General features: G+C 40.2%; 1 protein-coding gene across 35 annotated transcripts in view; it reads left to right on the top strand.

Annotated features, from left to right (window-relative positions):
• Positions 1-16,056, top strand: part of GPHN (gephyrin) — a 556,374-nt gene that overhangs the window by 302,657 nt on the left and 237,661 nt on the right. For 7 of the 35 annotated variants that reach the window (XM_053285156.1, XM_053285113.1, XM_053285118.1 and 4 more), the window contains one exon: positions 3,108-3,174. The exons of the other annotated variants lie outside the window; for them this stretch is intronic. In XM_053285156.1, coding sequence (XP_053141131.1) covers positions 3,108-3,174 — 67 coding nt within the window. The remainder of the gene's footprint in view (positions 1-3,107; positions 3,175-16,056) is intronic. 35 annotated transcript variants of the gene reach the window in all.

Below are 16,056 nucleotides of genomic sequence, written 5' to 3'. Positions count from 1 at the left end.
TGTGCATCTGCTGACTTAATGGAATTGCTGTTCTGATGCTTTTTGCACCTGCTGATTGATTGAACCTGCTCTCTCAACTTGTTGCCTGTCTTGTCTTTTGCCTCTTGCCTTGTCTGCTTGACTAGTAGCTTACATTGACCCTGTGCTGCCTTTGGAATCTGAATGCACACCAGCATTGCCATTTTATCAGCATTGTCCATCTGCTGATTGTTTGCCATTCTCCTTTTGCTTCTTCGCTGCTGACTCTTCCAAACATACAATGTGATGAAGGGGGAAATGCTCTAATCTGGCTCTAACACGTCCTTATTCAAGCTCACATACCTGAACATTTTAAATTTATCTCTTTTTTCATCCCAATACTCAATCTCAACCTCTAGAAAGGTTGAGGGGGTCTGGATCTCATATATACTATTTTCTTCAATTATTTACCTCATAAGTCTTTGCAAGATGTACAATGATTAGTTACAAGGACACGATATTTATAGAATGGTTCAAAACATGCTTAACTGGAATTCCTTCATTTTGGCTGTGTAGCACAGTTAATTATTTGTTCCATTTCCTTAATAGTGAAGTAAACTTAGGCAGATTCATATTTGGATCTTTTGTTCTGTCAAATTGGCAGTGTTCATAGATGAGGAAAGTAATTGCAAAGAAGTTGCTTGATTACTTGTTTTGGAATTTGGCTTATTCTGCTTTTGTGGCTAGGGTACAGTCAGTTGTTATGGTGCTGATCGTAGAGTGAGGGAGACTAATATGAAATGAATCATGCTTATTTTGCAAATTACAAAAGAGGAAATTATCTACACTAAAGCCAGATGAAATAGATATCATTTAGTACAGGAGATGTGCCAAGTCATGCCGGTGTATGAAGGAGCTGGTGGCATCTCATTTTTTAATGTAGCTGTTGTGATTCCAGCAGGTGGTAGCCTGTCTCAAAGGAAAAGACAGGGAAGGAGATTCCATTTAATGTGCTGATTTTTGGCAGAGTTGGGGAGGGGAATTGTTGGTGAGCAAACGGTTGAGCTTCACATTCTATCCATACAGTGTTCTGAGATATCAGCTTTTAAACAGACAGTAGCTTTTTCTTTAAAGAATCTTCCTGATGACTTAATACAGCACTGTAAGTAGATAGAAGGATCTCCTACAAAAGTAACCCAGCTTCAAGTTACGCTTTTACAACACTGGGAACACTTTTTTTAATAATGTGTGGCAAAACCTAAGAACCACGTCTGCCTCTATTTCACACATTTGGCCTTGCCTCTTCCTGCTGCTGATATTCTCTCTCCCACTGTTTTCTGCATACACACAATAGAATACCTGACCTAATAAACAACCCCATGTTTTCTGTTAGCTGGATGGCAGTGTATCATATCTGCCAAACCTTTCATTGGCGGCTTTGTATTGAAGAAATTGATATTTGAATTGTATTAGAATCCATTATAAGTACTGAGTTCTGCCTTACAAGCTAATGATGATGATTGTCGTAGAAAAGGAAAGTACAGCTGCTTAAATTGTAAGGAATACCAGAGGGAAAGTATAATGTGTTTCATGATCTTCCTGAATTTCCAGAATTAGCTCTCTGCACAATTTCAGCACCTTGCTGCCCTCCCCCATGTTGATATTTGGAAATGGCCACAAATTAAATTGAGTGAAACTGAGAGCCTTGTGGAAGAATTCTTAGTATCCTATTCCAATAAACAGAAACTTTCCCCTTTGTTGCAGCCTTTATCTATAGTTCATTTATTGAAAGTCCTTGGTTTTAAATTAAACCATTCATAATAGATGCCCATCAGGTTAGCTGTTTGTTAAAGCCAGCAAATCTAAGTGCAATCAAGTAGTTCTAAATCTCTGATATTCTTTCAAGGAAAGGATGATATCAGGGCAAATTTTCAGCAGGAAAATTCTTGGTTTAGTGCTATGCACTTTCAGTTGAGATAGTAAGTGGCATACCAATTGAGTCCCTTTTAAAATACTGTCTGTTTATTTTATGGAATTTTTGCAATTATGGTAAATTTGAATTGTTTTTATTTTTTATTTATTCCGAGCATGAATACGTTTTTCTTGTTTGACATTTCTAATATTTTGCTCTTAACTAAACTTAGTTCTTGGATCTCTTCCTTTGTCAAGGCTTTGTCTTGTCTGCTTATCGTCTATGGCATCTTTTTCTGCTAATCTATTGCCTCACACATTCAAATTCAAATTACCATTCTTCATCCAAAATATTTTGTTCTGTTTCAGCATCCCTTTCAGGGAAGCTTCTCTGTCACACAAACCAGATGCTTAATAGTTTCTGGGTCAGTAATTTTCTTATTCATTTCTTGCAACCACTACTAAAATTAAGAATACTGTATTTGCTATACTTTATTCTATCACAGTTTTAGAATAATTTTAAAACCTCATTTCTAATTTGCACCTTTTCCTTTCTTTCTCCTCTTTAAGAACACCCAAATTGTGTTTCCAGTACCTTGATCTGTTCTGAATAAACACTATTTTAGTTTCAGACTTTTAAACAAGCATTCTTGAAACACAGAAAGATCCTGATGGAATTTCTCAGCTCTTGTTGGTCCTCCTCTAACTAGCCTCACAAAAGGTTTTTTGTCCTTTGTGGTACATCACTAAATTCTCTGAACTCTTCGGAATCACACAGTGCCACATTTTACTATTTTACTCCTTTCTTATTAAACCTAACACATGCATTTGCCCCTTAAACACTGGAAACTCAGTTTCTATGTGAAAATAATCATGTATTCTTCCTGTTTGATTTAACAGAAACATTGTAGTCTTATTTATGTTGATTATTCATAAAGCTGTTTAGAATTCATATTGCTTTTGTGGACTTCTGTGATCCCCCCATCCCCCAGTATATGTTTCTCAAACAAGAATGTGACTTAGGACAAATTATAATTTTCCTTTTGATTTTTGTTTTATGGTGGATAGGATCTAGAGATTACCTGTTTGTGTATTTTGAAGTTATAGGAACATTGGAGGGGTAATAGGTTTTGTAAGACAGATGAAAGACTGAAGGTCAGATATAATCAGAGACTAAGGACACTATCAAATTTAAAAGGTTTTGGCTTCATAAAGATTTTTCTTTCCCCTCTAACCAGGTACGTCTATTTTTGCCAAGCCATGACTTCTGATCTCCCTAGCAATCTGCTGCCTGCAAATCTCATGGTATCAATAGCATGTTAATTCCTGTGGTCTTTACTTTTGAATATTTTGAATTACTTGCCTAGTTTTAATCAGCATTTGAGTCTTCCAGAGTTTCAAGCAAAGTTTGCTTGAAGCTGTTGTTCTTAACAGTTTGGTATTATTTCTAGTCAGCCTTATCTCATGATAGTTGTGGTGCCAACATTGTTTTGCCTCCAGATACTGGTTGATTTTTGTTGCTTTCATTTCTAGCCTTTTCCTAGAACATAAGTGATCACTTCTGCAAAGCTTTTATATTTTATGTTTGGCTTTCCCCTCATTATTGCAGCTCTGTTTCTTCCACTGATATGGAAAGTACTGAGGAAAGAATATTGTTTAATGTTGAACTTAAAATATGAGTGTAACAATCATATTTGTTTGAAAATCTTTAGATTTGGTATTAATGTTAGTGAGCAGCACACACAGAGCCTAAATATAGCATCAGCACACACACATGCCCCAAATTTCACTCCAGTAATAGTCTATGCAGCTCCTGTATTTCTTTCATGCAGCCCTCCATAACAACAATACAGTAGAACCAAACCTTATTGTTCATGGTTCCATGTATTCGTGGGTGTCTAATTGACACCCATTTTCTTTAACCATGCTTACTAAAGGGTTAAAGCCTATGTATCTGCAGTACCTAGAGGTCCAGAAGTGACCTTGGAGGTAACTTCCAGTTGTCATTTTGTGAGGAGGAGCCATTTTGTAGCTCATTTCAATTCATTTTCCCCCCTAAACACCCCTTTTCCCGAGATTTTTCGCAGATGGAGGAGAGCATTCCTGAGCACATGGGAGCATGATACAGTACCTGTTTACATTATTTTTGTGGATTTTTTTGGGCTGTTTTTAGTGTTTTTTAAAACCTTTTTTCCCCTTCTGGAACCTAGCCCCCTATTTCCTATAGGAATAATACCTCATTGCTCATGGTTTCTTTACACGCAGCAGTAGGCAAGGAACAGAAGCCCTGCAAGTAATGAGGTTTGCCTGAACTCAAACCAAGAAGTGTGTGTGAACAGAAAGCATCACTGTCCAAACCTTAAATGTTGAAGCAAATTCTTTAGACTCTTCAGTTTACAAAGATCTTCAGTATGGGACGCCAGGGAATTGGATGTCATGATTCTCCAAGAATTAACAGCTGTGTCCAAAGATAGCCAGACCAAGCATCTCCAGATGAGAAAGGTATATGCATACACTTTACACCCCAAAACCTATCCCCTTTGTCCCCTCTCCCACATGCCACAACAGACAGTGATGCCAAGAAGTTCTATGGGACCCCTTTGGAGAATTGGAGAATACTGAAGAACCCTAAAGCTTTCCCACTAAAGCAAACCAACAAAGAAGTAGCACTTGACTTGCCACAAGGATAATGACATTTTAAATGTGGAACAGGTATGCTCCTACAGATAGTGATAGATAGAGATAGAACTGTACTGATCATAAACTTTTCACTTCACACATTACACAATTGCAAATATGATCTTAATAATAATAATAATAATAATAATAATAATAATAATAATAATAATTTGATTTCTATACCGCCCTTCCAAAAATGGCTCAGGGGGTTTACAAAGAGAAATAACAAATAAGATAAAAGGCACTTCCATATTTTATATGCAGGTTGTTGCTCTTTGTATACAGAGCAAAAACCCCAAATATATGGTCATCACAGTCTGATCTACATACATGTTTCATGTTGATTTATTCACAGAAGTGCTAACATGTAGAAATGTTATAGTATGTTATGCAGCCCTCCATCTGGCTCTGATCAGTGTTGGTTTAGTGTTTTTTGTTTAGAAATACCTCTCCACCTCCTTTGTTGTAACCTTGTTCATAACACTTCCATCATAAAATACTATGGCTATCAGAATAATTCATGTTTAATGTCTGGCTACTTCCAATATTATGCTGACCAAGACGCCCTGTGACAATGGTTTTGGAAGCAGCGCCAGAGTGGGGAACACAGCGGGGGAAGTAAGGATGCCCTCCCCGTGCCTTAAAGCTCCCCCCCCCAAAAAGCTCCCAGGAGTGCACAGAACTGGTTCCGTGCACATCCCTAACCAGCAGTGCGGAGAGTCAGGGGATAGGAAGCGTTGCCCCCACACCCGAAACTCCTATAATGCATATGCAAGTGTGCAGTGTATTGTGGGGATTCTCCCAATGCTGGCCGGTGACCCCGCAGTCTCCCAGCCCTGGCTGAGAGCAGTCAGGGCTGGCAGATGACCCCCCCCCAATGAGGTTAAGAGAACACTTGCTCTCTTAACTTCATTTTGAGGGAGGGCCCCGCAGGTGGGTTTGCCACCATTGTGGTAGCCGCCAAGAGCAGGCTTGGCTGCCTTATCCCACTCTTGGCTGCTCAAAAGAACAGCGTCATTTTGTCTCACCAGATGTTACGAGGGAGAAAGAAGAGAAGTGCTGCTGTTTTCAGCAGCACCTACACATCTGTCATAACATCTTTCAGCCTTAGTTAAATGTCGTAACTTTGATATCAGAGTCCAAATAAGCATTGTGTTGGTTCTGAGTCTGAAAGAAGTATATATTCTTGAACAAGCATTGTTTGTTGTGATCTGAGATTGATCAGAGATATGTCAGAGATTATTAGAGAGAGAAATATGCCTGCTTTTTTCTTGGATGGTGTTTGAGGTGTGGCTGATAGAAGCTACCAAGACCTTTTCTGAAGCGACTGTAACACAATCACTTTCTCACCATTAAAATATCAGTTGAGTTCCCAGTTTGTCTTAAATAGAAAACTTGATGTAATTATACTTTAAACCTTCTCAATTTGGGACTATCTAGCTTGGCAGAAGGAATAAACAAGAGCTAGTACCTGACATTTGGCAGTTTGCTTATCTGTTGTGACGGATGGATTTGTATTCTGGCATAACACCAAATAGTGTCCCATGAATTTAAAAATGTGCATTTGTTTAATAATAAAGGGTCAATATGGGCCACTTGGAATGGACAAAATATCTTTAAAAATTCATACAGACTTTATATTATTTGGGTATCAAATTACCAAATAATACTTTTAAAATACTCTCTTAATATCTCAAAGAATTCTGATTAAATGTGTGTTGCAGTCTCTTGGTTGTCTGAAAAGCAAAGTACTTTTGTCAAGTCTGAATTTGACCCAAAGCAACTGCATATTTCTATCTTCTTAACATCTATTAGCATTAACACCTGGGACAATGATCAAGACACATTTAACTACTTCAGGCATCATTTTCAAGATATGAAGGCACAAAGTTCATTGTCGTAATAGAGTTTTTTGCTTTAATTTAGAAAATGAGTTTCGTTGGCCAGTATTTATGTATTGGTATTGTGCTTTACACGTTGTGTGGAAGGAAACAGAAATTCCTCATAAAACATCCTGTCTCTCACAATTAGGGTTGTTCTGATTCATGTTGTTCTATGAATATGAATACGATGAATATTTATATACCACTTCTCCACAAAAGTTCACAAAGCAGTTTACATGGACACTAATACATAAATTTAAATAAAATAAAATCTAATCATTTTCAGCAATATCTTTCAAGTTATATGTTTCCCAGGCATAAGAAAGTTGAACAAATAATATCATCACAAAATGGAAAATAGATGGTCTCTTATTATTCTTTGAAGGAAGTTAATGTCATGTTCACATTATGTGACTTTTAAAAGAGAATTCATATATATATATATATATATATATATATATATATATATATATATATATACACACACACACACACACACACACACACCCCTGTAATCAGCTTTTTACTTCTCAATTGTGTTTTTTTTCTTTGTGTGTTCAGAACAAAGGCAGTGCTCCCAGGTGTGTAGGGGTGTGTGTGTGTGTGTGTGTGTGTGTGTGAGAGAGAGAGAGAGAGAGAGAGAGAGAGAGAATAACCACTCTAGAGGCAGCCTGTAGAGGGAACAGGTTCCCACCCTGGTATCTCCAAGATAGGGCTGAGCTAGCTGGACTTATGGTCTGACTCAGTATATGGTAGCTTCCTATGTCCCTATGTTCTTCTGTGCTCTGAACTTTCTCCCGTCTCCACTAAAAAGTCACATAGCGCCCTCTGGTGCCTTTTTCCAAGGGGTGTGTGTGTGTAAAGCTGGAGGACAGTCCTTCTCTCTGTCCATGCCCCAGGAAATTCCTTTCCTCCCCTGTCAGAGCTCCCCAGACATGTCTACTCAGAAGTAAACTTCCTTGAGTTCAGTGGGACTTTCTCCCAACTTGGGAAAGTAAGTCCCACTGAACCAAAGGGGGTTTGCTTCTAAATAGACATGCCTAGCTAGGGTTGGGCTGCAGAGGGAAGAAAGGGCTTTCCTAGGGCATAAATGGGGAAAGGAACCCCACAACCTCCTCTTCTCCCCCCCCCCTCACTCTTACTTGGGAGTCCCAAATAAGTGTGTGTGCTTGTGCATGCAGAGGTTTCAGGGGTCCTCTTCCCTTTGATTCTCCAGAAAGCTACTTTGCTCGCTTTGCAGCCCAACCCTAGGCATGACTACTCAGAAGCTAACCCTTTTGAGGTCAGTGGGACTTACTTACTCCCAGGTAAATGTCCATGGGACTGCAGCCCTTGGGACAGTGGGCCAGCCCCTTTGATTTCACAGGGGCTTACTTTTGAGGAAGGATTGTGCTGTTCACACATTTGACTTCATCTATGGGGTTTTGCTGGCTGCTCATGGACCGTAATAAATGATGATGATGATCTATGGGGTTTGCATCTCTGGAGACAATGTAGGTTCTTTCTAAATATATTTTGTCATGGGATGATCAGTTCCTGATTGGTTTTTCTTTATTTAGAAGTTCTTGAACTTGGGTCCCCAGATCTCATTGGACTACAGTTCCCATCATCCATAGCTGTGGGTGGAATTGTGGGATTTGTAGTTCAGCATCATCTAGGGACCCAAGTTGGAGAACCACTGATTTGGGCTATAGCTGCTGATGGACTTCTGTGAATGTGTTTCAGCTTGCTGTTTAAAAAGCTGCCTCTTGCAGCCCCATTGTGTGCAGGTTTACTCCCAGGTAAGTCAACCCAAGCTAGCAGTCATTGAGGCGGGTCTCATGATCAGTGAGACCCACTTTTGCCAGGTTTGCGGGGAGAGCAGGCTAAGGCCGCTCTCCCTGCACACAAGCAGGGCGGGAGCCCTGGTTGGCCAGATCGGCCACCCACACAACTGTCAGCTCCATGATGGAGCCAGCGGGAGCTGGGGAGTTTGGGTGCCACGCAGCCCCCGGAAGCTCCAGTATGCCCTGTGCAAGCATCTCCAGTATGCCCCGCGCGAGCGTCTTCCCAAGAGGAGGGAAAGAAAGGGCGGTATAGAAAGGCGGTTTTGGAAGAGCGATATAGAAATCGAATTAATAATAATAATAAAGTGGGGAGGAGAGGCATACAGAGGTAACCACCGGCCTCAAGGAGTGCACAGATGCTCTGTGCGGGCTCGGCTAGTATGAAATATTACACAAAATAATAAATAAAAATTTTCAAGTGTTTCAGCCATAGGGAACAATGGAGAACTCGAAACACCCCATTGTTCCCCATGGGTAGCTCCTAGGAACACCAACATGGATTGTGTGGTAGGGCAGGATAGGTGCTACCTATCAACCAACCAACAAAAGAAATGGACAAATGGGTGATTTTTAAACACATTTTTAATCTTTTCCCAAAAGCCCCAGGGAATGACTTTATTCCTGTTGATCTCCTGAAGGCCTACATTGATTGGTGGGCTCCTGTGCTGGCTGCTTTATTCAGCTATATTGATCAGATGGCCCATATCCCAAAGGACTGGGGTATGGCTATTTTTGTCCCGTTTTTCAAGAAAGGGAAAAGAGAAGATCCCTCTAACTACAGACCAATAAGTCTCTTAAATATAATAAGCAAATTATATGCGAAACATCTGTGTATAAAATTATGTTCCTGGCTGAACAGGAAGGCTTATTAGAAGATGAGCAAGCCGGCTTTAGACAGGGCAGATCAGTTATAGATCATTACTTAATCCTGCAACATCTTATTGAAAAGTACATTTCCTTGGGTAAACTATCGCTTTTTGTTGCATTTGTTGACTTGCATTCAGCCTTGCTGTTACTTTATAAATTACACGAGAACTTTTCTCCTTGTGTGCATTTGAACTCTACTGGTCACTTATCTAAAGTAATTCCAAATACACAAGGTGTGAAACAAGGGTGTATATTTGCACCTTTTTGTTTAATTTTTATGTAAATGATTTAATTAAACATTTACAGAAATTTGATACTTTTGCACCTATATTAGCAAACAGAAGCCTGCCATTATTGGTGTATGCTGATGATGCAGTGATTCTTTCCCAAACAAGATCAGGCCTTACACGAGCTCTGGGGGCTCTGGTTACACATTGTCAGCAGGGACATTTGGTCATCAGTTATTCCAAAATGAAAATAGTTTGCTTTAACAATAAAGCTAAGAGTTTTAGATGGACTGTTGGGGAAATCAAGTTGAGCAAGTAAAGTAAATCAAATATCTTGATGTGATATTTCAATATAACAACAGGCAACGCACTCATGCGAAAATGGTTTCTGATTTGGCTCAACGAAGCATGGTTGCTATTCTGAGATTTCACCATGTGCAGGGCAGCAGATATATTCCTGCTGCCATTAAACTGTTCCTCGCTAAAATTGTACCACAACTTTTGTATGGAGCTCAGTTGAACCCCTTTTATAGTTTTATGCCCCTAGAGCGGGTTCAGTCGGGCTTTCTAGGAGCACTTTTTGGTACACCTAGATGCACCCCTAATGTGGTGCTACGACAGGAGGCTGGGTTCTGGAGGACTGAGACCAGGGCATGGTTGCAGATTATTTTCTACTGGCTGAAGCTTCACCTTCGGCCAGTGGGACTTGTGCCTGGGTTTCTTTCAGCTACACCCCAGCCTATTTGGCTGGTGACGATTACAGATAAACTTTCCCGTATTTATTATTTATTTATTTATTTATTTGATTTATATACTGCCCTTCCAAAATGGCTCAGGGCGGTTTACAATTAAAACAAGCCACTAAAACAATAAAAACTAAAACAAATTAAAAACAATATAGCAATTAACAATATAAAAACATTTTAAAATAGGATTAAACAGTTTACAGTAATTAAAAGCCCCAAAATCGGGTTAAAATTTAAAAACCCTGGAAAGCCAGGGTTGACCTGGATCCTGAGTTTTATTAGAAACTGACCTAGTGAATGCCAAAAAATTAGTACATAAACGTCTAAATGATATGGAGCTCCAGAACGAGTCAGCTTGTTTGCCGGCATTTTACAATCAGTTTAAGGCCAGGGTGAGTTTCTTTGCAGCTTCATATTTGTCCGCCATAACTGTTAGAAAGTTCTGCTGGGCTTTTTCAAGAGCACGTTTTAACGCCTTCTCTTCAGCTATATTAACGGGGAGATTTCAGCATCTAACCCTGGAGGCTCGCTTGTGCCTTTGTGGTTCAGGCAAACCTGAATCAATCGCTCATATTTTATTACACTGTAGATTCTATAGTAATATTAGATATCATTTGATTTTGCCGCTTCTTTCTAGATTTCAAAGTCCATCGGATGATTTGCTGGTGATGTTTTTACTTGAAGATAGTGTACTCTGCATCTCTCAAGTTGTAGCAAAATTTTGTTACATAACAAATAGAATTTGTAGTTCATTGATTGATGCTAAAGTTAATGGTTGAGTTAATGTTAAATGCTGAAATAATGTTTATTGTTTGTGTTGTTATTTTGTTTTGGCCATCGGCCGTAAATAAAGTATCTATCTAACCTTTCCCCAAAACTCCCATATGATCCAATGTGAGTTTTGGGGAAAGGAACATATATTAACAATTGCCCGTTTGACCATTTCTTATGTGGGTTTTGTGGTAGGTAGCACCCATCATGCCCTACCACCCAACCCACTTTGGTGTCCCTAGGAGCTACCCATGGGGAACAATGGGGTGTTTCAAGTTTCCCCATTGTTCCCTATGGCTGGAACAGTTGCATTGTAATTTGCAATGCATTTTGCAACACTGCTTTGAAAAACATTGCCAATTCAAAGCACACAGTAAAAGGGAATCTGACCCACCCTACATAGAACACACATTTTCAAACACAGTCAATAAACGGCCAAAAAAGAATCACTGCCCTAGAATCCACTGCCAGCCACAGTGCCTGTTGTGCAGTAACATCATTGACATAAGTCACTCTCACACACATTATGACTCCTTACTTCAGCATTGCAGTGGCTGCCACAGCAGCACTCTTATTAGCAAAGATAGCCATAAGCTCAACTTAGAGCTACTTCAACCACATTTCGACTGAGTACACCTTGTAATGCAAATTGCAGAGCAGACCAGAGCAGTGAGTAAAGTGCAAGTTACTCTTAAGGCCAGACATGGAGCTTGTCACAGCAATCACCAAGAAATATTACACACACACACACACACACACACACACACTCAGAGCTTCCCATGATTTCTCACTACAATACTATCTCACAAACAAGACAGACCACAATTCAAGGAAGGCAAGCACCCATGTTTTGCTATTGTCAAGCTGAGATCCAGCAAAACCAGATAGTTATAGCAGCAATAGCCATATTATACTCATTACTCAGTGCTGAGTAATTCAACACAAATTCAAACCTTTGATTCCTTCCTCCTCTCCTGGCGTATCCTCTTAGAGAGCTCTCTCTGCCTCCCAACCCCTTTAAATATATTTTGAATTTCAAACTCCCTCTTTTTGTGTTTCCCCCTTCCTCTCTCCAGCCAGTGGGGGCACAGTTGCCAATGACAACACTTTATTTGTATGATAACAAGCCAATCAAGAAGCAAGGAGATCGCAAGCCAATTGGAAGCCAGTGCCAGAAAACCAATGAGTAAGGGGAAAACAGCCCTCCAAAATGGTGCTTGGAAAGTCAAAATGTTTCTAATTGAATCAGGGTTTTGTTCCAAACTCAAAACAGGCCCTTTATTTGAAGGGCATTCTGTTTCAAGCTTGAAACACTTTAAATGGCCTGTTTTGAGTTGGAATATTCCATCAGCAAAATATTATGCACATCCCTACTTTGTTGTAATAGTCAGCTAGTGTACTATAAGTATATAATCCAGCTCTTACACCTGAGCTGAGTATATCCATCATTGTGCTCTAGGGGCATGAGATACCAATGTTGATCAAATGTTTTCGTGCAGCAGCACTTCTGGTTCTCTGCCATGTCTAGCACAAATAACATAAATGTCTGTGTATAATTATGACTTGCAGACTGTTAAGGAATTGCAACTGTTTTGGCAAGGTTAAAGGAGTTCTACTTGGATCCCTCCTTGACCCACATAAAGCTCTCCTTGGTTTCTGAGCTTTCAAGAAACTCTGCCCCAAATTTAAATATTGTAATAACCCCTTAAATGTGTGACAAGGGCTGGAATCTGGTGTCTTAAAGAAAGTTCAAGATGTTCTGGAGGAAAAAGTCCCTGACAGCACATACTTTTGGTTTGTACGAATGGTGATAACAGAAAGTGAACCTATGAGGCTACTCACTCCTCATTTTAGATACTTTAAAATAAACATAGGGCCAGCTCAGATGATATTTTAAATGTGTGATTAGATTCCACTACCCATGTAGAAAAGATCATCCAAATGAAAAAACATACATTCTCTACCCTAGATTTAAATACTAGATGTCATGTTTGATTTAGAATCTGGGGTAGTAACTATCATTTGATTAAATAATCATCTGAATTGCAATGTGGAGTTTCCCCCCGCTTAACCATAGAGTTCAAATTGTAAACAGGACAGAACTCAGGATTGGCTCTTCCAGTTATGCATGCAGGACTTACTTTGGGCACAGTGTTTTTCTCCCTGTCTGAGGTAGAGAGTTGTGAGAGAGTTCTTTTAATCTCTGCCAAACTAACTGACAGAGGTGGGAAATATGTTGCTTACAACACAAGTGTCCTGCTTACAAGCTTCACCCACTTTCCGGTATAAAATAAATGTGAAAAACTGTGGGTGTGCATTTCAGTTTCAAGCATTAATTATTATTTTTTTATTGTTGTATATGAGAGAAAGGTGGCAGTCTTACCTACTAAGGAAAAGCCTTAAGGGTCATCCCTTGTCTTCACTACCCCACCTTTCAGAGCCCCACTTACAGCCTCTTCGGTCACTCCCTCCGCCTGCCTCCACATTTCTCCCTGCTAGGATCTGACAGAGCATTTTGCTCCGGAAGATCCCAGTCAGGTTGAGGGTTAAGGATTGTAACAGGCTACAAGAGGACAGATCCCAAGGTTTGGCATAGGGGAAGCTAGGCCACCATGCAGGTCACTTAGGGCATAGGAGTCAGTCACCCTGGTCCCTTGTCTTCTCTTCCAGCACCCCAATTACAGTTGCAACTCTGTCTTGTCACTCTCCTGTAGAAATCTAGGGCTGTAGACTTGGAAACTGTGAGGATCCTTTCCTATAAAAGGGATTTTTTTCCAGTTTAGAGTTCACTGTATTGCTCACTATTATCTATCTTTCTAAAGGTGCCTGGGCATCTATCTAGGTGGGTTACAAATCTTACCTAGGCTACCAAAAAATATATCCCAAACTCCACAAAAGTGCATTACATTTTCAGAAAACATGGGGAAACTCTCCCTTTCAGAAGCATAGAGCATGAAAGATAGGAAAGGCTAGAGACACACAGAGAGATAAGAGGTTGGTATTTGAAGGAATGCTTGCAAATTGCAAGTCCTTTTACTAATATACACCCTGAGGCACTAAGGTGTACCCTGAGATCTCCAAACAATTTAATTTAATTTAAACATTTATACCTCGCCCCCTCCCCCGAACACTACTGCTCGGAGTGGCTCACAACCTTAATAAAAAGATACAATGTAAAATAAGACTAATAAAGTTAACCACATTTAAGTTAATCAAGATAAAAACCAAGCTAAAACCATATGTAAAATTACATTTTTTTAAAAGTTAAAAATTAAAAGTTATTTTAAAAGCTAAAAACAACTATAAAAACTAAAGAACCTACCAGATATAAACAGAGATGAAACATTTAAAGGCCTCTTTAAAAAGATATGTTTTCAATTGTTTCTTGAAAACACTGAGGGGGGGAGCATGAAGAAGCTCTTTGGGGAGGGAGTTCCAAAGCTGAGGGGCCACAACCGAAAAGGCCCAAACATGCCCATTTAATTTGTGTACTTCAAGCTAGCAGGCAGGTAAGCAAGTCCCTAAAGAAGACAAATGAGCCAATGCTCTCAGTTCTGCCTTGAAGAAGTATTGCATCTCATCAGCTGATCATTGTGCATGACCCTATCATTTTATTCATTTATCTATGGGAAAGTACTGTGATTGAAGCAGGAAATATATCAAAGGAAGCCTGGGAGAGTGAGAGTGGGGAGTGATATTTATTTGTTTGTTTGTTTGTTTGTTTGTTCATTTGATTTTTATACCGCCCTTCCAAAATGGCTCAGGGCGGTTTACAATTAAAACAGAAACCGATGAAACCAATAACAATTAAAACAGAAATATAAATATATTTCTGTTATATAAATGAATATATAAATCAATTAACAATTAAAACATCAAAAAATAATTAAACAATCAGAACAATTAAAACCCTGAAAACCATGTTACAATATTAAAACAATTAAAACTAATTAAAAACCCTGGAAGGCCAGGCCAAACAGATAGGTTTTAAGGGCTCTCCTGAAGGTCAACAAAGAGTTAGGATTGCGGATTTCTGCTTGAAGTGCATTCCACAGCCCAGGAGCAGCTACAGAGAAGGCCCGCCTCTGAGTCGCCACCAAACGAACCAGTGGTAACTGGAGATGGACCTCCTCAGATGACCTTAACGTGCGGTGGGGATCATGTAGAAGAAGACGCTCTCTGATAGCTCGGATCCAAGCCATTCAGGGCTTAAAGGTAATAACCTGCTGGAGGTTACCAGCTGATGCACCACTGTTTTGAGGTCATCCTCTTCAAGGAATGGGTGCAGCTGTCGAATCAGCTGGAGCTAATAGAAAGCACTCCTGGCCATGGCCTCCACCTGAGATACCAGGGTGAGGCCTGGGTCCAGGAGTACTCCCAAGCTGCACACCTGCTCCTTCTGGGGGAGTGTAACCCCATCCAGCACAGGAAGATCTAACACACCCCTCAGATTCTGAGCTCCCACAATGAGCACCTCTGTCTTGCTTGGATTCAGCTTCAATTTGTTATCCCTCATCCAGCCCATTACTGCCTATAGGCAGGCATTTAGAGAATGAATGTCATTTCCTGAAGATGAAAAGAAGTAGATTTGGATGTCATCAGCATACTGATAATATCCAGCACCAAACCTCCTGATGACCTCACCCAGCAGTTTCACGTATATGTTAAAAAGCATAGGTGACAGAATGGAGCCCTGAGGAACTCCATATAACAGCTCCCGTTTTGAGGAGCAACTGTCACCAAGCTCCACCATCTGGAATCTACCCGAGAGATAGGAGTGGAACCACGGCAAAGCAGTGCCCCCTATCCCCAACTCCCCCAGGCAATCCATAAGGTTACCATGGTCGATGGTATCGAACACCGCTGAGAGATCCAAAAGAACCAGCAGAGTCACACGCCCTCTGTTGATTTCCCGATAAATGTCATCCATCAGGCCAACCAAGACTGTCTCAACCCCATAGCCAGCTCTAATGCTAGTTTGAAATGGGTCTAGATAATCAGTTTTCTCCAAGACTGCCTGAAGCTGATTGGCCACCACTCTCTCAATCACCTTGCCCAACCAATGGAGTTTGGAGATTGGCCTGTAATTATCCATCACTAAGGGGTCCAGGGAAGGCTTCTTTAAGAGTGGTCTGACCATTGCCTCCATCAGACAAGGAGGCACCCAACCCTCCCTCAGCGATGCATT

This window comes from Hemicordylus capensis, chromosome 1, assembly GCF_027244095.1.
Source record: "Hemicordylus capensis ecotype Gifberg chromosome 1, rHemCap1.1.pri, whole genome shotgun sequence".
In the NCBI taxonomy this organism is placed as follows: domain Eukaryota; kingdom Metazoa; phylum Chordata; class Lepidosauria; order Squamata; family Cordylidae; genus Hemicordylus; species Hemicordylus capensis.
This window is presented reverse-complemented; position numbering and strand designations above follow the sequence as displayed.